This window comes from Geotrypetes seraphini, chromosome 16 (assembly GCF_902459505.1).
Source record: "Geotrypetes seraphini chromosome 16, aGeoSer1.1, whole genome shotgun sequence".
In the NCBI taxonomy this organism is placed as follows: domain Eukaryota; kingdom Metazoa; phylum Chordata; class Amphibia; order Gymnophiona; family Dermophiidae; genus Geotrypetes; species Geotrypetes seraphini.
In genome coordinates this window covers 53,066,805-53,093,196 of record NC_047099.1, presented here as the reverse complement: position 1 = coordinate 53,093,196, position 26,392 = coordinate 53,066,805, and the positions used below count along the sequence as shown (strand labels likewise).

Below are 26,392 nucleotides of genomic sequence, written 5' to 3'. Positions count from 1 at the left end.
TAGAAAGCTCTCTGGGTTTAGAAGCTTAACCTGATTTGGCACTAACATGCAATGACACCCTTGCTGTCCAAGAAGAAATGCAGCTACTTGCATAGTGACATCTACTGTTAAAGCCTTCTTTCCTACCTAGTGGTCAGGGGAAGTACTGTCTCTTCAATCTGTCCAAGGAGGAGAAGCTAGGACTGGCAATAAACCTGGGTTTTCCTGTAAATCTACTCTGGGAAAGAGGATGTTTAAAAATAATTAAAAAAAAAAAAAAACCCCACACCTTCAAAGTATATACAAATAACCATGCCATGCAAAAACTGTGTTTACCACAAAAAAACGCAGCTAAAGGCAAATCTGGGACGCAAAGAGCTGCAGATCCCAAAAATACACACCTTTCTCAGAATCATCCCCTTCTGCGTCTGTCTTGGTTCGCTTGCCATCCGATTCTTCTGTGTTTTGTGACTGTTTCCGCTTTTGGCCAGTTTCTCCTCCTGGTCGGCTGCGGAAGCCTCCTCTCTTTGGCTACAAACACAAAATGTGTGCATTAAAAATCTCTTAACCTTTGGAGAATTATCTTCTCTGTTCCACTGTACAGCCAATACAACCCAAACCTTTTGATTTTAATTAATTAATTATCCTCAAATATATAGTAGCTTTACCCAACTGCTTGTACAACTAGGGGAGCAATCACCACTCTTAAAACCTGGTAAGAAATTAAACCCACAAAATAATTGGGAATTTGCCAATAAAAAGGAATGTAAGCAGCTTTCAGAGAGAATTGTTTTTGTTCTATGGATTCCTACATTTTACCTTTGATTGGCTTATAAAATAGAACAGCTAAACAAGGTACTATGAACTCAAGACTGGATAGTTTTTTTTTTCATTTTATCTTCCCCATTAAGGACACCTTTATATTTAGGCAAGCCTTATGGGGTAACTTGTGAATTCAGAATAAATTGGGGCAGCATTTTCCTAAATATCCCCCTAACACAACAGTGCTCTGAATAAAAGGGCGCCAAGACTGGAAAGCTCACTGCAGAATGTTTCACAACTGATTTGATGGTTTCAAATGCTAAAGTACTTACTCTGTCTCGCATTCTGTTTCGCCCTCTGCCGCCGCCATATGGCATGTTGCCAGAAAACCTTCCCATTCCCTGCATGCCCATCATGCCATAGTCAGGGACCAGGGCTTGGGAGAAGAGCGAGGGCAGCCTGTTGGGGCTGGGCCCACCCATGCCCCGCCCGCCCATATAGTTCAGCTCATTCCAACGTGCCGACAGTCGCTCTGAACTTGAAGGTGGCATGAAGTGGTCGTTGCGGTTGAAAGAGTTTCCACGACCCCGGGACCAAGTCTGGCCCCTCCCTCTACTGGGGTTGTAGTTGTCACGTCCTCGGATGCGGGACTGATCCCTGCGGTTGCCGGAAGAGTTGTCAAAGCGGCTTCCAAAGGAATCATTACGATCAGTTCCAGCCTCACTGTTATCAAAGCCGGATCTGTACAGATCACGGTCGTTCAGTGAAGACCTTGAGTCGTAGGACTCGAAAGACTCAAACCTGAAAGAGCTGCACAGCAAGCAAGGAATCCAATCAGTAGCTAATAAGGCACAGAGACATGCTCCGCCAAACCATTACTTCTAAAGAGAAAGTTACATTCAGATTTGGGTTAGCTAAAGACCCCCAGGTGCAAGGTGTGAACCACAAACCATGGGGCTGTGCTGAGCAACTCCTCTTTATATCGCCAACCATCTCCCAAGTTACTGAAAAAGGTAACCTTTTAAAAAGTACAATTAGCAAGACTTACCTCAAAACTTTATGTTGACATGTTATACTGATATTGCCTGGCACTGTATCTTATGCTACTGCAATATGTTTGAAGATAAATTCTTAAGCAAGCAACTGTATACATTGATATGGGGATTGCTGTGATTTGGTATATGCTCTTAGTGGCACAAGAAAGCTTCTAGTGTTTTTTTAAATTATTATTTCTTTACAATAATTCTGACCTAGTAAGGTCAAATGCTCATGAGGCCAACTGGAACACACTGTAAACAGATTTCATACATTTTAATATTGACCCCAAGCAATCATTATAAACGGACACTGTTGGAGGGCTGGGATATTTACACTGTTGCTGGAAAACTAACAGAAAACATACTTTGAACAGCTTTCTTGATTAACATCTAAAGTTTGGAACAGACGTACTATAATTTGAAAGGGACAAATCGGGATAATTGACTTACTCTATGCTCTATTCAGTGATAAGCTGTGTGCAATGATGCAGTGAAAGTCATTAAATTAGTGTTGCTTCTCACCTCTCCTGCTGCTGTGCTGGTCCTTCCTTTGACAGCATGTCCAGACGCTGGTTTATCTTAGCGATTATGGAATCAGAAGTTTCATTGCTGGTAGTATCCATCGTGACACCAGGCACCACCGTGCCTGTGCTCATTCCGCTGGCCATACTCATATCGACTTTTGGAGCCTCCCAAGTGACAGCAGGTGTGCTGTAGTCGTACGTGAAGGCAGGCGTAGTCTCGGTGGCCTGGGTGCTGTAATAATCATAGCCTTCATACCCTTGTAGGAAAAGGAAGCAAGGTTATAAAACGGAATTCATTCAAATGGGAAAAAAAAAAATTAATCTGGTCTATTTTAAAATGACACGGTTAGATAATTCTTATGTTTGGTTGCCCTGTGAATCCTCATTCAGATGTGCTCATATTACTAACTTCAAATTAAGGACAGTAAAGTCCTTGTTTCATCTTCACTTAGTTAATTAAAACTTCCCACACTACAGTGGGGAACAAGACGCCACTCAAGTTGACACGTGACCAACCTTGGCATGCAGTATGGTTCCACACACACACCTTGAGAAGCATGCAATCGTGTGAAGGGGAAGGGCTGTGAGCAGCCCCTTCAGTCACTTCTTTTTGCAGCACTCCAGGGGCTGTTGCCACTGCTTTTGGTTTCCCCTCCCCACCTGGACACAGCTGATGCAGCGAAGCAGTAATCATACATCCACCTCCTGTTGCCACCACCGCTGGCCTGGTTTGTTGGTTCTATGCCCAGATTACCACTAGCCCAGCATGTGTTTGCTGTTCTGCTGTGTGGCTAACTGGAGCAGGACCAGCCTCTATTGCTGAACCTTCCTGTCCTTGTAGCCTAGAGCAGGCCTTTCAAAATGCACATATTTAAATAATAGCCAGGGCTATTTAACATTTCAGTTCTTCAAAAGGTTATTTATTTCAATAGCATTTACATCCTTACTTCAAATCCATCTTTTACCAATGCACCTGCACAGGAGCTGACCTACTTTCAGGAAAAAATTGTAGCCAATCTCCAGCCTACTGAAAGCACACAGAAAGTGCCAACAGTTTAAACAATGCTCAACTGAACTCAGGAGCTCTTTAGCAGGTCTGACACTCAAAGGGTTTATGGCATTATCGAAGGAAGTTCCCTTCTCTGCACACCGGTAGCGGCAGTGTGAATGAAATCGGTGCTACTGATCTGTTAAGACACAAGTCGATGGGCCACTACATTTTGTGTGGATTATAAATTTTGCTAATCTTAGCACTGCTAGTGGCAGTGCTTTGATTTCCTCTCTTTAGCTGTACAGGTACACAGCTTAAAAGCAGCAATCCCCAAACCAAATCCAATCAAGTTTCTAGGATCTCCACAATGAACAAGTATGACCAATTTGCATACACTAGGTCTCTGATCTACATAAGCTTCTTAAGTATTCATTATGGATATCCGGAATACCCAACCGAGTATGGTGTCACCAGAGCAGACTAAAGAATAAATTAGCAGGGAGATGCTGTCAAAGTCAAATGTTTATAGACAGTGCTACCGACTACAATCATATGCCATTTGCGTAACTTATAAAACAAAACAGGCCTATTCTTCTTTCTCCAAACTCAAAAGTGGTCTGCTGTCATTTTCAAACTGCAAAAGGTTACCTGGGGAGAGGCCACCTTCTGTATGCTAGAAGAGAATTTAAATCGGTATACGGTTTATTCATTTGAGCAGAAAACGGCTTAGTGAAACTCTCCGCATCTGAGCTGTCGTGAACAATTTCACTCCAGCAAAGCATCCTAGATATAGGAGAAAAAACAACGGTTCAGTTTCTCACTGCTCTACAGAAGGACAATGCTGCCTGAGCGCCCACACCCACTCTGACCAGGCAGAGTAACAATGGGCTGGACATGAGCAACCTGACTGCAGTAGACAAGGAGGTTCATACAAGCTCAGCTGAGGGAGCTGCTATTTAAACTCCATGGCAGAGTCTCTGCTTTCAAGCCAGAAGGTTGCAGTTTAAAAATCCCAAGGTCCCCACCTGGAAAATAAGTGGAGTACGCAGCAAGTGTTGAACTCTCACATATACACTAATAAAGAGTGAAAATATCAAATAAAAACACAGGCCAAAAATGTAAACCTGCTACATCTGATTGTTTAACTTTTGCTATTTCAAGCCTTCAAAAGGAAAAGCAGTATCATTTTAAAACAACCACCCATTTACAAGAAATGTATTTGTGACATTTAACCCATGATGCATAGAAAACAAACAATCTGACGGCAGACAGAGACCACTGAGCCCACCTAGTCTCTGCCCAATTTCGTTCTTGGTGTAGTGCCATACAGCCTAGTTGATAACTAGGATTTCATCTAAGGTATTCTCTGCTTTTCTTGAATTTCATTACCATTTAGAACTCTCCCACCTTTACCCAGAGGCTGTTCCATGCAATCATCAAGCTTTCCATCAAGAAATGTTTCCAAAATTGCTCCCGAGTCTCCTTTGTGAATAGAGCAAAGCCCAGACACAGACTTATGTAGCACTTATTCAGCGTATTTGACATGTTCGGGTTTCACAAATTGGAGTAGTTCCTTATCAAATGAGAGCCATAAAGGGAACCCAAGAAAGTCTGAAGTGGCTCCTAAGCGTTTATCTCATATGACCATTTAAGTCACATTGCATTTCTGCCAAACAAAGGTACTGCTGAGCAAAGCTGGCTATAAAAAGTATACCGTGATCACTCTTCAAAACATTATCCAAATAGTAATGTTCAGGCTAGGGTAGCAATCTTAACATGGCCTTGGTTAAAAGCATTATAAGGAATATGATATTCTGCACAACAGCCTCAGAAATGTTGGTGGTCGAGTGCACCCATGTGACAGCAGCAAAATTCATAAGAGGGCCTGGTATTAGTCTTGTAAAAAAATTAGAGGACAATTTGAGGTCTGAAATGGCCTCCCTTTGAAGGTAATAGATTCTGGATATAATTGGGACAGGGTAGTTTGGACAAGAACTAGAGAAAGAAGATGTGTTGAGTTTCACACATTCACTTATACCATCTACCAGCAGTGGCATGAACCAAAAAGAGAAGGGACTGAGGCCGGGCAGGACAAGATGAACCCAACTGGTTTTTGTTTACCATCACTTACTGTGCTACCCTTTACAAGATAATCAAGTGCCCAATAAGCATGCTGGAGTGTTAAGAGGGCATCCTGGATTTTCTTCAGCTACTTTGGCAGCAGAAGCTGGCAACAATTTTCCTGAGCTGATCAACTAAATTGGGCATAAAAGATCTACATTGCAACTGAAGCACCCACCTACCACAGGTAAGCTGCTTTACACTCATCACTGAAACCTGCTAGAGCAGCCAACAGCAGCAGCAACATCACCACCACCACCAGAATATTGGCTGCGAGATTCTCCCAAAGAATTTAGCAAGCAGCATTTCCCTGGGATAATTTCTCCATGAACAAGCTGAATAAGGTAGCTATACATAGCGATATCTCCTCATTCTGTTCCATCTACTTGAACATACCACAGTGATCTTGTTCTCTAGAACTCAACTTTTCCAAAACATAAAGGAGAATTTAGGTTCTTACCTGCTAATTCTCTTTCTTTTAGTCCCTCCAGGCCAGTACAGACGGATGGATTTATGCTCCTCTGCCAGCAGGTGGAGACAGAGAGCATAATGACTTTTGGCAGTAGTACAAATGGGCTGTGCAGTTCCATCTACAGTCAGTCTGACGAATAGCCAAGAAGGAACTAAGAACTGTGAACTATAAACACAACAACTCCATTCTCATATGGAGAAGACAAATTAGTTGTCTGGATTGAACACTGAGACACTGTTGGATACTGACTAGAATAAAAAACCTCCAAAGTGTCCCCACAGTTCGCCATCTAAACCAGATGTATCAAACGCCATTGCTCCTATTACACTCTACAAAACAAACAAAAAAGATACAGCGAAAAACACCAAATAAAATGACAAGGCGAGGTCTGTGCGGGTCTAGAGGGACTAAAAGAAAGAAAATTAGCAGGTAAGAACCCAATTTCTCCTTCTTTAGAGTCCCTCCAGACTGGCACAGAACGGATGGGACATATCATAGTAGTACCCATCATTGGTGAGACCCCTGAAGGGCCACCAAAAGAACATGCTCCCCAAACACCACGTGCTGATGTGCTTGAACGTCCACATGGTAGTGGCAAACAAAGGAATAGAGAGAAGACAAAACCGCAGTTTTACAGATATCCACTGGAAGCACAAGAGAACTCTCAGCTCATGAAGCCGCCTGACCCCAAGTGGAATAAGCCTTGAGAAAGCATGCACTAAACATGTCCACAAGAATATAATGGACGTCTTTAGCGTTTAGCACACACTAATGCAATTAGCACCCATATTAAAATACAGCTGCACCATCTTGCAGATTCTCTCTTTTGATGGAACTCTGTTATATTCAACATGTACAATACTCAATACAAATGGTATTACTACCACCAAAAGTGCTACCAACCATGCTTGTTGCCCTACACAATAACCCAGAAACTAAGCTTACCAATAAGGCAGTAGGCCTAGAGAGCAAAAGCAGCAGAAACTCCCCCACATCTGCTCCTTGATTTTGCTTATTCTTTTATCTCTGTGCAAGGTCTCCACCTTTGTCAGAAAACCTGAAAACATCCTCACAGACAAGAGGGTTTATAAGATTATACATTTTGGCTACCGTATCATTTTTTTTGAAGCTCCTTCCCTATTACTTTCTCTGGTAGTTGAAGAATGAGGCATCTATTTTTCACAAAGAACTTCATGTCCCATTCCTTGCCAACCCAAGTGAAGACCCCTGTCTCAGACCACCAACAAGACTTCCACTTTAACATGTTATCATAAAACAAAATGGAACATCTTTATTCAGTTCCAGACTTCTGAAGACTCAATTTGTCAAGAGAAATTAAAAATGCTCTCCTTATGCAGCATCTTGCCTCTTCAATGCAAATGGTCAGTAGCACTAGAATTTAAGCATTCATAACACCCATATGCCAATCCACCCTGCTCTCCAGAAATCATTTACTTTAATATCTGAGAAAACCTGATAGCACAAAGTTCTGTCATTCAGCATTTCCTCTGCTCACAGAGTTTTCATAAAATGAATTTCCATTGTAGCAGCTCACCCCTGCAAGTAGGTAGCGTGCATCTCTCATCCTCAGTAGCTCATCACAGAAAGGACCTCAATTCTTCCAGACAACCGTGTCTCTGCTATACTACTTGGGATTGGTTAGTTCATTGGAACCTATGTTAAAAACCTTGCCTCCCAAAAAACATTCTTATCCCTCAGGAAAGCAGATACCATTGTCTTGTTCATATCCCAGGTCTCCTTGGCTTATTTCAACAGCCCAAACCATGTTTAAATTTACTAGGTCATGTGGCAGCAGCTGTGCCTGTCATCCTTTTCCCCAAGCTCCGGTAGAACCAACTCACTTTTCAAACATCTCTGAACCTCACTATGTGCCATTCATTTCCATGGTAGTTGCACCAGCTGAGCCCCACAGTGGATGGGTTCTTCTCTAACCTAAAATTTCCCACTTGTGCTGACAAACAACAAGGGCTGTTGAGCATACTTCCACATTCAGGTCAGTTAAATGTGGTACTGTATGCGAGGACAGGCTGTAGGGTCAGGCAAGAAAGATAAGTCACATATGCTCAACAAGTTACAGTAAAACAATTTATTAAAGGTGTACAGGAAGGCTTCTGTTCATGTCACAGGTAGGAAGAAAGCAAGTTTCAAAGCTAATTCTGTAAATACAACAGAGTCTGTGGGTGGCCTGTTCCTGTAGGGCCACAGTATATGTGTAGGTCTCTTGGCTTAGCAGCAATTCTTACAGGTCTCTATCCTGATCCCCGAGTCCAGGATTACCAGCACAGTTTCTAATAGATGCATAAGGTTGGCCTGCAGCCGGACAGGTCAAAACACAAACTCTCAAGGTTCCAAGTTGAACTTAGCCACCTGAACACAGTTTTTGACGTCTCAGCTTCAAGGTGGAGATGTCTACAATGGGTCTTGCTGCTTCCCTATGGGCCTCCTTAACCTAGCTCTGGCCTAGTTTTTTTTATACTTCCTGGGTCATGTCTTCCTGGCTCCACCCCTCCCTTGTCACTTCCCCCTTAGGAGGGACTAGGGTTTTAAGGTGGCCCTGACACTGTATAAGAGGGAGTGTCAACCTCCTATAGACTCCCTTGCATGGAATATCTCAAAATGTATTTTCATACCAACCACATAGACTTGGGGCCTTCTATTGTGCTCTCCATGTCCTCCAGCTTTGGTTAACCAAAAGTCAGCTTTTTGAAACAGTAACCAAGTTGCTATTTTATATAAACAATCTGGACAACACTGGCTCGTTCAGACTCTGCATGGAAACTTTGAAAGGTCTGGAATTACATACTATATAGGGATTATTCTCACTCAGCCTTCTTGGAAACCACAATGCTCTAATCCTCACATAAATAATCTCTAGATCTTCAAATGGCTAAAAACCTCTTCTGGAAATGGGAAGCCACAAGTCAGTCAATTTCTTTGAAACCAGCTAGCACTCATGTTGCCATTTCTGCTCCAAAGTATACCATTCACTAGAACCAGGGTCTGGATTATGCTTTCCCTCTAATCCCATTAATGGACAAGACCATTCAGAAGCTACTAGTGTCACCAGATCTGGTTCCCATACCTCCTGCACCTAGACCTGGACAATCCAATGTTGTAGGTGAGGAGGGGGGAGAAACAAATCAACAAGCTAGAACGCTCCTCCTTCCAAACCTGGAGACTAAAAGAGACAGTCCTCCAAATTTTCCCCAAGATCCAAGAAATAAATCACTAGCCTCAAAATGCAGTCAACCACAAATTCCCACAAAATTTCAAATGGAAAATATTTAGCATATGTTTTAAGACACCAGGACTAACCTCTTCACATGCATGGTACTCTATGCATCAATGACTCCTATTAGATTGCCAATTTTTAAAATGCCATTCAAGTTCATCTCAGCTTAGAACACAATAGCCATACTGGGTCAGACCAATGTCCATCCATCTCAGTAGCCCAGTTTTCATAGTGGCCAATCCAGGTCACAAGCACATGGATGGAACCCAAACAGTAGCAACATTCAATGCTACCGATCTGAGAGCAAGCAGTGGAATCTTCCATGTCTGTCTCAATAGTGGACTAGGGACTTTTCCTCCAATAACTTATTCCAAACTTTTTTAAACCCTGCTACAATATTTGCTGTTACCACATCCTCTGGCAACAAGTCCTGGAGTTTAACTATTCTTTCAGTAAAAAATATTTCCTCCTATTTGTTTTACATGTATTTCCATGTAATGTCAATGAGTGTCCCCTAGTCATCGTAATTTTTGAAAGAGTAAAAATCAATTCACTTTTACTCATTCTAAACCAATGAGGATTTTGTAGACCTCAATTAGATCTCCCCTCAGCCGTCTCTTTTCCAAGATGAAAAGCCCTAACCTCTTTAGTCTTTCCACATACAAGAGTTCCATCCCCTTTATCATTTTGGTTGCTTACCATATATCAACAGATTGTGCATTCTTCTTTGTTTGCATTATGGTCTTCATATTAATGGCTAGAGGTTTTACAAATTATTAGAAAACATACCACTTTTTGTGACCTTAATTTTGTGCTCATGCAGCTCAAAAGTTCTCCTCTGAACTAATTAAACTTATTTTCTAGATTATACTTTCTTGTAGCTAGCTATCACTTCAACTTGCCATTTTAATGACATGCAAGCTCTATGTTCATTACTCACCATATACACAGTTTTATGACAAGAGTTGTTTCAAGGATTTACCCGCCAAATGTCACACTAACCAGTGTATCCAATCTCCTTCCTCTTTTTATTGATGCCTTCACCAAAACAGCAGATCCACTCCATACCTAAGACTGCTAGTGTGCACACCTGAGATTATATCAAAGTCATGCATCAATATGCTAAAGCCTCATCCTATAATGTTCATCATATTGGCCTTCCCATCACAAAGTAAACTCTTCCTAGATATCAACATGTACCATCTTCTGCTACTGGTGGGCACATCTTCAGCAACCTGGCAACTGGAATTTGTAAAATCCATCTACATCCATACATATGTTTACTTCTCATTATTGCTTGGAACAACCCATCATATCCAATACTGCCTTTGGACCAACTGTTTTGCAGAAATCTAGTTATTTCAAGCCACTGCAGTCAGCACACTTGGGGCACAAATATCATCCATTCAAAACTCAACCAACCCTTGCACTCCCACTTTTGGAATTACTTATGTGTGGCTGCCCTATCCATTATGTCCAGGAGATAACAAAGTGGCTCTCCATGGACAACAGGATAAGCCAGACACACAATCCCTCCAACTTCACCTGGTAGCTGAAGCAGCCATTGATTTTTCCTACAGATTATATTACAGACTAATGAGGGGAGGCAGCTTTCACTAGGATGGAATTCTTGTACATGGTCCGTTTCTTCCAGACTTTTCTGAGATCCTGTAGAGAAAATCCATGCTATGTTATGTTGGCAGATGTCACCTAGGTATGGCTGGCTTATCCTGCTGTCCATGGAGAACCCCTGTTATGGGTCTGCAACCTTGCTTTCACTCTCTGTGCACAGAGTAAATTGTTGCCTCTACACTTTGAAAAGAAAGATGATTTTGAGATGCAAATAAGATACTCAATACTTTGGACAATTGCATAACAAAATATTTAACTTCTTACTTTTAGTTAAGCTAATAAGGGGTCTATACCTGGACTTTTTAAAACCTGTTTAGGACTGAAATATTTATCCCAGGTCCATAAAGTAAAGAACTAAAATATATCGACCCAGAGCAAAGACTAACAGATAATCATACTCACCCTGCCAGCCAGCTGTACTCGCTGTATATGTGCCTTCAAGAAAAAAAAAAAAAAGCACAAATACAAGTATCTGACAGAGTTTTTATTCAATACTTTGAACAATAATGAATCATTTAAAAAAGCCAAAAACAAAACCCAACACCATCAGGTCACATTCAGGCCAGCTTAATGGTGTTGAAAACATGTTTAAAATAATCTGTAGCAAAATGTTATGATTTCCAATCCGTGACCTCAAGAAACCCAGTCACAATGCCCACTCATACAATATATTTACATGCAGAGAGCTTAATAGCTTATTTTATATATTTTTGTTTGGGATGGAATAACTGATCTAAAGGCCTATTATTTTCAATTGGCTTTTTTACAATGAAAGGAACTGAATTCAGTGTTTCATTCTGTATCATATTGTATTATGTACTGTAAAGTAAGTATGAGTTATGCGAGTCTCTGATTTTTCTTTTTCTATTTTAATGGAGTCCCTTTCCATTTCAGTGTATTTTTTGTTAATCGCTTTGATCCTATTTGGCAAATTAAGCGGTATATAAAGAGTTTTGATCTGTGGCTGGTAGAAAACAGATGTCCCTTTTGAAATTAAACTGTTTGCTGGTGAGCAACAACTGAGGCTAGGAGCTGTGAAGGTTGTCTATTCAGCATCCCAAGTTTCAAACAGGCTGAGAAGCATTTTTGCAACAGCACCTGCCACCAGCCATTTACTGGAAATATCTTAACGTACAGTAATCACTTAATGTAAAAGTCTGTGATTTTTTAAAAGTTTCACAGCAGTTCATTGGTTTTGTACATTTGAACACAGTACTTAAAAAATCAAATTTCAATAAGACCAAGATGGAGCTGGTTTCCAAAATTATAACCTTCTACAAAGTAACTGAAAGCAGTGTTTTATATTATTATTAAAATAAACTTTTAATAATACAATGTTCCCCCGGTCGTTTGCGGTTGGCGGTTCGTGGTCCTGGTCATTCGCGGTATTTTCCGACTGTGAACCAACAAGGAGAGGGAGCTGGAGCACCGCGAGGGCAGGAAATCACTCGCTGTAAGCTCCAACCACCTCTTCCTGCACTAAGTCGGGCCTTAACCAATCAGGAGCTGCTTTGACACGCAGCTCCTGAATGGATAAGGCCTGACTTAGTGCAGGAAGAGGCAGTCGGAGTGTACGAGTGATTTCCTGCACTCGTGGCACTCTGGCTGCTCTCCCACTGCCCTCTTCAGGCTCCCCCATGAAAAACCATATTCGCAGTTTTTCAAGATTCGCAGGGGTTCCTGGAACGGAACCCCCGTGAATATTGGGGGGGGAGTACTGTATCAGGTAATTTCCTCTCTTTTAATCATGCCCGACCACTCCAGACAAGTAAGTTATACCCTACTGCCAATATATGAAGACAGATAAATCTCAGAACCAATTTCATTTCCCTCATAGGGGCGGGGTGCTTCCTTCTGCTCTTCGGCACACTTTGGTTAATCCTAAGAATCCAGAGACCATTGCCCTGGAAACTAGGATTCCTGCTGCACCAATCTACATGTCACTGCCATTTGCTGGAGACAAAGAAATACTGAACAGCTGTCCCACTTCAATAAGAAGAGCGAAGTCAGTTCTGAGCTATTTTTTTTTCCTGTTTGTATGTTGGTAGAGCTACATAACCCTACCAATCTGGACTGGTCTAGCATAGAAAAGGAAAAAAAAATTATAATAATGTTCTAATCAATTTCAATGTAAACTCGCCTCTTCCATATACAGTATATTCTATTTGAACTAGTCTAAAATATAATCTTAATGCCTCTGTTTAAGGACAAATTCAGGACTGGATATTTTTTTCTCATTATACAGCAAAGTTCTAGACCAAAGTTCCATCCTAGAGCAATCTATGGCACAGTAATCAATTCATACCCTATTCAGCAGCACTGAATACAATTCAGTACAATGTACACTAAGGGACTAAAGTAGAATTATAGAAATAGGTATGGTCACCCTTATTTCTATATCTATGCAGCTTGGGTCCCATATTAAGCGCAGAGGACTAAAAAAATAGACTATCCTCAAACCTACTACAGATGAAAGTACCTTAGGTGGGATCTTACCTTGAGCATCAGTTACCCCAGTACCCCAGGCTCCATAACCTGTTACAGAGAAACAGTGTTTAAACAGGCAGGAAGCAATTTTACAGTATAAACCATCTTAACATCCCACTAATAAAACAGAAATAACTGAATGGGTAAAGCAAAACTGCTTACTTTTAACAGGTAAATCCTGCTGTTTTAGGGAGAGAAGTGTTACAGGTAAGTAACCCTGCTATTTTTTCTATCAACAAACAGGATTCAAATAGTCACTTAAGTGAATGATTGAAGCGTAGAGCTGCTGCAGTATCTTCGAAAACTGTCTCGCTGTTGAGGAGCAACCTCCTACTTATCTTAGACACAAGTTGCATAATTTGTGGAGTCTGACCTATCAAGCTAATACTATCAACAGCACTGTTTATGAATGAAAACTAGTCCAGACAGCAGTGTAAAGTATGGCGTAAGGACCACACATCTGCTTGGTGTCAGGTCAAAGGCGCGCGCAGACAATTGAGCGTAGTGCGGAGGCACGCGCCGCAGAAAATTACTGTTTTTATGGCTCCAACGGGGGGGCGGGGGGGGAAACCCCCCCCACTTTACTTAATAGAGATCTAGCCGCGTTGTGGGGGTGTGGGGGGTTGTAACCCCCCACATTTTACTGAAAACTTCACTTTTTCCCTGTTTTTAGGGAAAAAGTTAAGTTTACAGTAAAATGTGGAGGGTTACAACCCCCCATGCCCCCCACAACGCTGGCGCGATCTCTATTAAGTAAACTGGGGGGGCTCCCCAACCAAACCCCCCGTCGGAGCCCCTAAAAACTGTAATTTTCTTCGGCGCGCTCCTCCGTCTTGCGCTCAGTTGTCGGCGCGCGCCTTTGTCTTTCGCGGGGTTGTCTATGAACCCATCTGCTTTGTGCAGCTGCACATCTTAAGCGTTGCCATACTGAATCAGACCAGGGGGTCCAACTAACCCAGTATCCTGTTTCCAACAGTGGCCTGTCCAGCTTACAAGCACCTGGCACAGTGTCAAGAAGTAGCAAGCTTCCATGCTACTTAACTTCAGAGTTAAGGTAGACCTGGAGAAAGGTACTGCTTAACAATTTTGGGGACTTTCCCACTTGTCACAACAAGGAATTCCAGAGCTTAAGCATACACAGAGTAAAGAAATATTTTCTCCCATTTGTTTAACCCTCAACAGAGCACCTGGGGTCTATGCGGACCCCAGCCATGTATGCATGTCATTTGCATAAACACCATTCAAGACTGAACGGAAATATTTTATGTTTACTATTGCAGCTAAATATTTCTACACCTCCTAAGGAGGCTGGCCATGTGAACTAGCTATAATCTATTTACATGCGTCCCTGAACGTTCTAGTTTCCTCTCCATGTCTACTTCATAATTTCAGTTGAAGTAGTTTGAGAAAAAGGATAGTCTTATCCCTTTCTTGAATTTTCCAGTGTCCTTTTCTAGCTTTAATTCCTTTAGAAGGGCATTCCACCATGTTGGGGCCATTACCGAGAACATTCTTTCCCTGGTGCTTTTTTATTTGATGTCTTTGAAGGAGGGGATTTGTAGTAAGGACTCTTGGCTCGAACGAGTGTGTATGGGTTTATGGTTTTGTAGTCTGGCCGCTAGGTATTACAGTTCTGAGAGCTGAACATAGTTTTGTGCGTCAGTAATAAGAGTTTGTTTACTCTGCTCTCAATTGAGAGTCAGTGTAACTCTTTTAGTAGCAGTGTGCACTCGTCTTGTCTCAATTTTCCCAGAAAAAACCTCGCTGCAACATTTTGTACTGTTTGGATCTGTCTGATCAAGTATTTCGGTAAACCCAGCAGGATTGCATTGCAATAATCACAGATTGCGAGTACCAGGGATATGACTACGTTGGACACTACTTGCTGGGAGAGGTAGAGTTTCAGTCCTCTAACCCAGTAGTTTGCCATAAGCATTTTTAACTACGTGCTTGGTCTGTGTTATCTTGTCTAGGCTTGGGTCCATCCAAAAACCTAGGTTTCTCACCCCATTCTTGGATGGTTCTATGGTATTGCCATTTAGTGTTATTTGAAAGCCAGGGCTGTTTCCTCACCAATTGCTTATGAGTAGTAGTTCTGCCTTTTCTTTGTTGGCTACTAAACCATTTGCTAAATAAGATGAAGATTTTCACTCTTGGAGCAGGACTAGTTCAATTGCTTTGGTCTGTCGAGTTTGATCTCGTCTCATCTTGGATAAGATGCATATGAAACTACATTGGTTTCACCTAGTTGAGGCAGCTTCTTGTAAAGAACCCCCCCCCCCCCCGCATACGGGTTCATTTTCAAAGCCCTTATCTTAACTTTGATGTTGAGCACCAAGAACTCGTCATTTTCTCCAATTCTTTGGGAAAAATTTTTGCCCAATCCTCCCTCTCTCTCCACCAACCAAGAGAAAAGATAGAATTCAGTTTTGAAACAGTCTTTGTGTGCTTCAAAGATAACATTTGACTGGACTATGCCAGAGCCATTTGCTTAGGCTGCCTTCCTGGTATTAGGGGATAAAGCTTTTTTCTAAAAGAAAACAAGTTCTATACTAAGTGGTGTTTATTCATCAAGAGAATGTTGTGGGCAGAGTACAGCAGATGCATTGTCAAGAGTGATGTTATTGTTAATGATCTTTATAATAATAATAATTTATTCTTATTTACTGCCAAACCTTCAGTTCAAGGCAGTTCACAGCAAAAACAGTTGAACAAACAATGAATTACAAGCATAGCATCAAATGTTTCTCAGAAAATACAATTACAATTAAGTCAAGTATTTCTCAAACAGATAAGTTTTAAGAATTTTTCAAAACAGATATTAAGACTGAGCTTGAGGAATTAAGCACGTTCCAACATGAATTCATTACGCTAGCCTGAAACGCAAGGTTTTTTTCCAAGAATCCCTTGCTGCGGCAAGCTTTTACTGAAGGAAACATAAACCAACAAGTTCTTCATGTACAGTATTCTTGTTTGAATTATAAAATTTAAAGTGGAAAGAGAGGAAGGTTGGAATCAGTCCAAATAAAGCTTTAAAACAAATACAACCAAATTTAAACAGAACTCTAGCCTCGAATGGCAACCAATGGAGCATTTGGTAGTAAGGACTAACATGATCATATTTTTTAAGGCTAAAAATTAGATGGACAGCTGTATTCTGTATCATTCTAAGTCTATTAAGAGAATTTTTTAAATGAGAACCTAGATAAATAATCCAGAGTGGATAGAAATGATGACTGAACCAACAATTTAAAAGACATATCTTTTAATAATAATAATAATTTTATTTTTTCTATATCGCCATAATCTTGTGACATCTAGGCGGTTCACAGTGAAGAGAGCAGGATTTCCCTACCAGATGGGGAAAGTTCACCAAAGAAGTATTAAATAAAATAGCACCAGTTCAAACATACTTAAGGAAAGAAAGGTTATCAAAAGAGTGGTTCGATGATGAACTATTAGCTCTTAAACAGGAACTCAGAAAACTAGAAAGAATATGGCTCAAAACAGACAAAGAGGAAGATAAAAGAAACTGGAAACAAAAAATGAAAAAATACAAAACCCTGATAAAAGAAAAACGTTCTAAACACTATGCACAAAAGATAGGAGCAGTCAAAACAAATAGCAGAGAACTGTTTAAACTAGTGAATAGACTAACAGACACTACACGGGTCCTGAAAAATAACAACGAACAGATACCATCAGTCGACACCCTGGCCAGCTACTTCAGCAAAAAAATTTTAGACTTGAGAGCTACAATACCAACACCCTCACCCGATTTTGAACTCCAATTCAGACCGCAGGAAAGGGTGCCCAGTGTTGACATGCTCTGGGATCATTTTGAGCCCCCTAGTTGGAACCAATTCCTCACTTTATATAACAAATACGCCAAATCGAATTGTTTACTAGATGAATGCCCTTCTAAGATCATGAAAGTTGCAGTACCAGAATTTGAAAGGGATCTATTTAACTGGATAACATCCACTCTCATAAGTGGGACATACCATGAGGAAATGGGACACATTCTGATCACACCCATCCCCAAAGACCACAAGAACTCAATCACACTGACATCCAATTACTAGCAAATCACTTAGATAAATTCAACCTCCTCAATGAACACCAATCTGGTTTCAGAAACGGATTCAGCAGAGACAGTCCTAGGCTCTATCCTCGACCACCTATACGACCTCTTTAGTAAAGGTACCAGCGCTCTAATCTTACAACTAGATTTTAGTAGCGCATTTGACCTAGTGGATCATGAAATAATACTGAATTGCCTAGACGCAATGGGTCTCTCGGGAAGAGTTTGGAACTGGTTCCAGGGCTTTTTAACCAAACGATCTTATCGAGTGGTCTACGACGGGAAATACTCTAATTCTTGGAAAAGCCCTTCAGGTGTACCTCAGGGTTCCCCTCTATCTCCCACCTTGTTTAATATCTACACCAGTGTTTTTCAACCTTTTTTAGGCAAAGGCACACTTGTTTCATGAAAAAAATCACGAGGCACACCACCATTAGAAAATGTTAAAAAATTTAACTCTGTGCCTATATTGACTATATATAAAGTAATTCACTTGAGTGCCACCGCCGCCATCGGGAACAGGCCGGCGCCAAGTTCTCCCTGCTTCTCTTCCCCGCGGGGCTGACCAACTCTCGCCACCCGTCGTCAATTCTAACGTCGGAGAGGACGTTCTAGGCCAGCCAGGCAGCGATTGGCTGGCCCAGAATGTCCTCTCCGACGTCAGAATTGACGCGAGTGGCGAGAGTTGGCCGGCCCCACAGGGAAAAGCAGGGAGAACTTGGCGCCGGCCTGTTCCCGATGGCGGCGGTGGCACTCAAATGGCTAAAGAGCCGCAGTTTGCCGGCCTAGGGACAACACTGGAGGGTGGTCATCTGTGCACCCCCTTGGGACGTAAACCCGGGGTGGGGCAGACCGCCCCCCCACCCTGGTATGCCACTATCTGTACCTCACTCCCTCCCTATGACCAAAAATTCTCCTTTCTTCTATTCCCCGTGTACACAACCATCTCTTTCCCTCCCTTCCTCTCTCCAAAGTCCATGCCTTCTGTGTCCAAACACTCATTCCCTCCCCCAACTCAGCATCTCTTTCCCTCCCTTCCTCTCTCCCAAGTCCATGCCTTCTGTGTCCAAAAACCCATTCTCTCCCCCACCTCAGCATCTCTTTCCCTCCCTTCCTCTCTCCCAAGTTCATGCCTTGTGTCCAAAACGCACTCCCTCCCCCCTTTTGTGTTCCGTGTTTGCCTCCCAGCCCATCTTTGCAACTTTCTCAGCAAAACGAAGCTCAAGCCGCGAGGCTTGTCTTCTGCTTCCTGCCTGCCCTGCCGCGCACAAATAGCCGAACGGAAGTATTCTCCGACGTCAGCGCTGACGTCAGAGGGCAGGCTTTGCTTAAGCCCTCCCTCCGACGTCAGCGCTGACATCGGGAAACGCTTGCGATCGGCTATATGTTAGCTGCAGGGCAGGCAGGAACAGAAGACGAGCCCCGCGGCTCGAGATGTATTGAACTCCGCGGGTCCCCCGTCCAGCTCTCTCCTGTCCACGTGGGGCGGACCGCCCCTCTCCCTAGACTGTGGCCTAGGACCCTGGGGGAGCCCGGGCCCCTGTCAGCTCCGGGCCCCTGAATGCAGGACTGGTGGTACTGCCCTGATGGCGGCCCTGACCGTACGGCACACCAGGCAACATCTCGTGGCACACTAGTGTGCCGCGGAACAGCGGTTGAAAAACACTGATCTACACCTTATCTTTAGGTCACCTACTACAAAAGCTAAACCTAAAATACTATATATATGATGATGACATCTCCATTCTAATTCCAGTGACCAATGATACTTTAAAACACATTTCCCATATCATGACTGAAATTGAACAATGGACTATCAATTTTTTTTTTATGTATTTATAAGATTTTACATTATTATCAAGCATAACTTGTACAGAAAGTATAATCAAGAAAATATAACATTTAGATTAACTTCCAATCCTAATAATGGATCAAAGGAAAAAGGAAAAAAGAAAATATTCCTTATCTTAATCACACACTAGTCCTCAATTTTGAATCCAAGATTAATGAAAAGAGTAATTAAATTGAAGAATAATTTTACAGGGAAAATTACTGAATCTGTGCTGATGTAGAGCTCATTATCACTTAGGTACAGTTGGTATTCCACACTCAAGACGTTTCAGAGAAAGAAAAGCAATCAAATGAGCTGGTTCTGCACAAACATATTTAAAGGAACGATATCTGATGACACATTTACATGGATATCTAAGAAAGAAAAAAGCTCCAATCTGAGTCACACCTGGCTTCAACATTAGGAATTCCCTTCTTCTCTTCTGAGTCTCCCTAGAGACATCAGGAAATATTTGAATATGGAGACCCAGGAAGTCCTTAGACCTATTTTTAAAGAAAAGTTTAAGTATCCAGTCCTTATCTGGAGCCAAAGCTACAGTCAGTAAGAGGGTGGCTGGAGTAGCCAATTCTCTATCTGATTGTTCCAATAAAGTGGAAACATCCAAGGGTACTTCCTGCGGTGTTCCTTCATCTTCTTTCTTTTGAGGATCCTGATTTTTTGTAGGCAAATAATATACCCTTGTAAGAGGTGGTAAAGAATCCTCAGGTATTGTTAGTATCTCCAGAAAGTAGCGCTTTATCATTTCTCGTGGAGAAATTGATGAAATTTTTGGAAAATTAATTAAACGCAGATTATTAGCCCGAGTCTTATTTTCAAGATCTTCCAGTTTTGTTTTCATAATTAAATTATCTTTAACAAGTAGATCTTGATTACTTTTAATTGTTTTAAGTTCCTTGTTTTCTTCTTGTATTTCAGACTTCAACAATACCATATCTTGCTTTAATAAATTGATTTCTCCTTTCTGTTTTTTTATTTCTTGATCCAAATGTTTTATTTGCGGATTAAGGGAATTCCCTAAATTAGATACTAAGTCCCATAGAGAATCTAAAGTGACTTCAGAGGGCTTATCAGGAGGAATAAACGTAACTTGTGTCTTTAAATATTGTTCATTTGAGTGCTTTACCTCACTGGAGTCCTGAGTTCCTTCAGCCAACGTTGTCCCAGTCGCTGGTTCTTTCCAGAGGAGAAAATCACTCTGGGTTGTTCCCTGTAACGAGCCCTCCAACGAACTGGCCTCTCGGGGGAAGAACACTTCCTCTTCGGGTGTGCTCTCTCCTCGCGTTGAACTGGCTCCCAGCGCTTGTGGCTGAAGCGGAGGCGTCCTTACGTCGGGGCTCAGCGTGATGTCAAGCCCTTGAGGAGACCCCGCGGCACTACTCTCTGCCGGGACACTCGCAGGGCGATTCCCCGACGCTTCCTGTTCGCTCAGAAGTCGCCGAAAAATGTCGTTAACGGTAGGCAACGGGGCTACCGAACGTCGGGAGGCTCCACCGACGCTTCTGCCCCTTCTTTTCGGCATTTTAGCTGACAACTCTTAAGGTAAATGGACTATCCACGGCGTCCTCCCAGCAATCAGATAGCAGTAGCAGCCATCTTGGATCCGGTCTGGACTATCAATTTTAAACTGAAACTAAACACAGAAAAAACAAAAATTTCTTGGCAAGCCCAAAGGACAAAATTACTATAACATCAATACACCTAAACGGTCACGAACACCCAATATCAAAAACTATAAAAATATTAGGAGTCACCCTAGACACCCACTTGACCTTGATCGAACATACAAACTCGGTGACAAAAAAGTGCTTCTCCACACTTTGGAAATTAAAAAACATCAAAAAATATTTTGACCCTCTATCTTTCAGACTACTGGTACAGTCATTGATTCTGTCCACCCTAGACTACTGCAACATCATTTATGTGGGTATACCTAAAAAAAACCGTGAGAAAATTAAGAACAGTGCAAAACACGGCCGTCCGCTTAATATTCGGACTAAAGAAAAGTGATCACATTAGCCCCTACTACAAACTGCTACACTGGTTACCAATAGAGGCACAAATTTTATTCAAGTTCTCTTGCTTTTGCTACAAACTGGTGTGGGGAATGTCCCCCACCTATCTCTTACCTCACTTCGAACTATACACCCCCAAAAGGACAACCAGAAATCACAACCTCTTTGCTTATCCAAAGATCACTGATTGCAAACACAGGACATTTCTGGACAGAACTTTTAAGTTTCAAGCTGGTAGACAGCAATCCTGGCTAGGCAGCTTCATTGATAAAGCCAGATCAACCTATGGTGCTTTCTGGAAAGAAATTAAGACCGCTCTGTTCAATAGATTTATTACCTAGTTAGACAACTCCCTCCTTTTTTAAAGCTAATACTCATCATGTTGATACTGCATATTCTCTCTAATTGTACCTGTATTCACTGAACATTCAGTGACTTCCTCATCAACTGTATTCTGAAATTTGCTGGCTATCCAGCCCCCTTTCACTGTAACGTTAATATTATACTATAACATACAAATATTATAATTCTTACTATTCTGTACTCTATAATCACTGACTGCTCAGTGACATCTTTCCTAATTGTACACTGTAATTCGCTGATTGTACAGTTTTTCATCCATTTTGGGATATAATTCATAATGCACCCAGAATTCGGGTGGATTTATGATGCTTCTGCCGGTGACTGTTATTTTCTTACTGGTTTTGCTTTTAAGTTTTCTTTTGCCAGCGTAACTTGAAGTTGCAAATATAATGATCTGACCATATGCATTTCTCCCAAGCTCCTATGCAATAGTAGATCTTAGGTTCAGGGATGTCTTTGTGAGAAAAGGTGACTATATCTAACTGGTGTCCCTTTTCATGTGTTTCCTCCTTGTCTGGTATTGTGAAATCTAGGGTAGTTAGAAACATGTCAATTTCAATCACTTCCGGTTTTTCCACTTGTTCTAAGTGTATGTTTATGTCTCCCAGCAACATATTATACAGTCCTCTTATGGTATTAGCCGAGAGGAATTTGAAGAATTCTTCTTTGGCTCTAGTCCTTTTTTTTTTTTTTTTTTGGGGGGGGGGATATAGAATAGTGTCACAGTTATGTTTCTGTTTATAATTCTTTATTCATTTTCTTATGTCACAACAAGTGTTACAATAAAATTCACTAGAAACTTAAACATATACACTTGATCATCTCATATATTAACATTGAATTAACATTTCATTAAAAATTTAAATTTGAATAAAGTTATAATATTTTGCAATAAATTTAATTTTATATAATTTTTATTATATATAATAATCCCTTTCCCTCCCTCCCTTCCAATCAATAATATATAAATTCAATTTTTTCTGTAAATTCATTTAAATATTGAATTAGAAAGTAGTAGTTAGAATTAAAAACCCACCCCCATCCCTTCTATTCAATTATCTTATTTTGGGAAGAATTAATCATTCATTAGAGAAATCTGTTAATGGTCAATTTTATTTAATGGGAAAAATTTTTTATTCTTTACAAAAATCTTTTAATGGTCCCCATATTTTTTGAAATTTATTCATATATCCTTTATGTGTTGCAATAGCAAGTTCCATTTTGTATATATGACACACAGAATTCCACCAAAACATATAGTTCAATCTATCATGTTGTTTCCAGTTAAATGTGATTTGTTGTATTGCTATTCCAGTTAAAATAAATAAAAGTTTATTATTACTTGATGATATTTGACTTTTTTCCCTCATTGTTGTTCCAAATAATATAGTATCATATGTCAAGGCTACTGGATTTTCTAGCATCCTATTAATTTGGGGCCAAATTGATTTCCAGAATGTTAAAATAAATGGACAAAAGAATATAAGATGATCTAATGTCCCAATTTCATCATGACAGTGCCAGCATCTATTAGATTTAGAGCTATCAATTCTATGTAAACGTGTTGGGGTCCAAAATGCTCTATGAAGAAGAAAAAACCAAGTTTGCCTCATAGATGCTGACACCGTACATTTTAACCTCCAAGACCAAAGTCGTGGCCATTGAGATGCACTAATTTGGTGTTTTATCTCAATGCTCCAAATGTCTCTAAGACCATTTTTTGGTTTTTTATTTATAAATCCAGATATTATTTTATACCACTGTGCAGCTTTATGTCCTATTGAGTCCATCTGGAAACATAAGAATTCCAAACTGTGATATTTAGCAAGGTTTTTCCATTCAGGGAACCCTTCCTGAATAGATTGCTTCAATTGCAACCATTTAAAGTATTGTGTTTTATTAAGACCAAATTTATGTTGCAATTGTGAAAACTCCAGCAACTTATCATTTTTTATTACATAATTTAAAATACGAATTCCTGCTGTCATCCAATGTTTCCAGATGACTTTAAAACCGCCAATTTTGATCTTGGGGTTTAGCCATATTGTTTGAGTAGATGATTTACTAATTGGAATTTGAGTTAAATTACTTATGTATCTTAGAGTTTTCCAGGTATCCATAAATATTTTATGATCTTTATATAACCTTGGCATCTTGATACTAATTACATGACTAAGACGTAGTGGAAATATTAGTCTCCATTCTAGCCAGAACCAGTCTGGAATATTATCTGTGGGCTCTGGGAGGATCCAATACATACCATGACGTAAAATATAGGCTTGATGGTACCTATAAAAGTTGGGAAAATTTACCCCTCCCTCCTTAATTGGTTTTTGCAGCGACACTAAAGCAATTCTTGGTTTTTTGTTTAGCCAAATGAATTTTGTCAAAATTCTATTTAATTTTATGTAAAAAGATTCATGAAAGAAAATTGGTATCATCCCCATTTGGTAGCAAACTACAGGCATAATCATCATTTTAACGGTTTGTACTCTTCCCCACCAAGATAAATGTAAAGGATTCCATTGCTCACACATTTCTGTCACTTTCTGTATTAGAGATTTTTCATTAATTTTCATTGTCTCATCTACTGTTTTTGTTATCCAAATTCCAAGATATTTAATAGATTCTTCCTTCCAAACAAATGAAAATGTGTCAAATAAACCTTTTGTACAATATACATTTAGAGGAAGAACTTCTGATTTATTCCAATTAATTTTATATCCTGAAAAACTTCCAAATTTCTCAATTAGTTCGAGTAGATATGGAATGGTAGATTCTGGATTCCTCAAATATAATAATAAATCGTCTGCATATGCAGATATTTTATATTCTCTGTCTGAATGAGGTATATATAGTGTCACAGTTAATGGTTCTTCCAGATCAGTGTTAGAGATCTTGCAAGTTAGGATTTTCAATTCTTCTGTAGTTTTAAAATCTATTCTATTAAAATCGAATAAAGTTTTTAGGATTATTGCTAGACCTCCTCCTTTTTTCCAGCTTCTAGACAGTGGAACAATTTTGTAACCCTGTGGTAGCATTTCTTTCATTATGACATCTGTATCAGAGACCATCCATGTTTCGGTTAGAAATAGGAAGTCTGGATTCTTTTGTTCGATCCAGTTGTGTATCACCTGTACCTTGTTTCTCACGGATTGGGCGTTCAGGTAATATCCCTTGAAATTCCTATGTTGTGTTGAGATAGGGGTTTCAGTGTATTTTAGCTTTTTTAGAATACTTCTGTTCTTTGTCTTGTTTCTGTGTGATTTGGAAGGTTTGTGAATGGTGTTTGCTATAGGGATTTGTAGCGGGCCTAGTTCAGAGCAGTTGTATAGAAATTGGGGTGAGCCCATTGGTTTGTTCCTCATAATAGGCCTATGCCAAGAGATATGGACTGGTATTGGTTAAGAGGGCCCTTTATCATTACACCAGCTTCTGTAACAGATTAAATAGACTATGCACAGTATTGTATGTATGTTGTTTGCAGCTTTCATTTTGGCTGAGTTCGTAGATACTTATGTGCTTCTCTGAAAAGATATATGCACTAAATTTGCTATGAATTTCTTATCTAGACTCTAAGGCAGGGATGGAAAACTCTGATCCTCGAGGGCCAGAATCCAGTCGGGTTTTCAGGATTTCCCCAATGAATATGCATGAGATCTATTTGCATGCACTGCTTTCAATGCATATTCATTAGGGAAATCCTGAAAACCCGACTGCATTCCGGTCCTCGAGGACCAGAGTTGCCCACCCCTACTCTAAGCCAGGGGTAGGGAACTCCAGTCCTCAAGAACTGTATTCCAGTTGGGTTTTCAGGATTTCCCCAATGAATATGCATGCACTGCTTTCAATCCATATTCATTGGGGAAATCCTGAAATCCCGACTGGAATATGGCTTTCGAGGACTGGAATTCCCTACCCCTGCTCTAAGGCCTAGATTCACTAACCTTCCTTTCCGTGTCCAATCTGTGGGCAATTGCAGGCAGGCCAACAAATTCACTAAAGGCCAGCATGCAAATAGGGGCGATTAGAGGAACACTCCCCACCGACCACACCAATCGCTAGTGAGCGATCCTGAAGCATGCGCAGACTATCTCTATATGGTCTGCACATGCTTATGGAGCTGCGAGCTGTTTTTTCTGGTTTTTTACTACTTCACAAGCCTGTGGTTTTAACCCGCTTTAAACCATGTGCTCGCAGTGCGGGGGAAGGGCAGGAAAGTTGAGGCAGCGAGTCAGGGATTCAGGGCGCAGGGCAGAAGAAGTTGGGCTGAAAAAGGCAGGAGAGGTCGTCAGAAAGCAGTCCCCACCAGTTGCTTCTTTTTGGATCACCAAGCCTAGTCGGTGTTCTTGGAAAAGTTTAGTGAATCACATGCGCGGATCGGAATCGGCCATGAGGTTAGTCGGGTCGGGCACAATCGGTTTGTTTAGTGAATCTAGCCCCTAAACCCTTAACCAGACAAGTCTTCAGACATTGATAAAATGAATCATTCTGCATACAATGCAGTTGAGAGCAAGTACCACCTTGCTACGCTTCAAATATATTTAGCTCAGCATGAGATTGGAAGGAAAATATATATCACTGTTCAAAGCACAAGGTGTAAAAAAAGGGGAAGAAAAGGATCTCGGAAACCTACTTGGTGACAGGGAATAAACCTCAGCCAAGTCTGCAAAGTTCCAAGTTTCATTCATTGATCCTGAAAAACCTCCCCCTTCCTTTATTATTCTATTTCTTTTCTATTTATTATGATTTTCTTCCTTTTAATATAAAATTTTATAAAATCTTCTCCAATGAGTCTTCTCTTAAAACTATATTCATTTGAA

The 26,392-nt window shown here is 40.7% G+C and overlaps 1 protein-coding gene across 2 annotated transcripts in view; it reads right to left on the bottom strand.

The window, feature by feature from the left end:
- The window catches only part of AKAP8 (A-kinase anchoring protein 8), an 81,129-nt gene that overhangs the window by 45,560 nt on the left and 9,177 nt on the right, over window positions 1–26,392 (bottom strand). Inside the window, exons 2-7 of one of the 2 annotated variants that reach the window (XM_033924077.1) lie at window positions 13,268–13,306; window positions 11,174–11,206; window positions 3,942–4,076; window positions 2,301–2,559; window positions 1,074–1,551; window positions 381–510 (exon numbers count right to left, since the gene is read on the bottom strand). In XM_033924077.1, the coding sequence (XP_033779968.1) occupies window positions 381–510; window positions 1,074–1,551; window positions 2,301–2,452 (760 nt within the window). In that variant the 5' untranslated portion in view covers window positions 2,453–2,559; window positions 3,942–4,076; window positions 11,174–11,206; window positions 13,268–13,306. The remainder of the gene's footprint in view (window positions 1–380; window positions 511–1,073; window positions 1,552–2,300; window positions 2,560–3,941; window positions 4,077–11,173; window positions 11,207–13,267; window positions 13,307–26,392) is intronic. The other variant, XM_033924076.1, reaches the window with a different exon arrangement.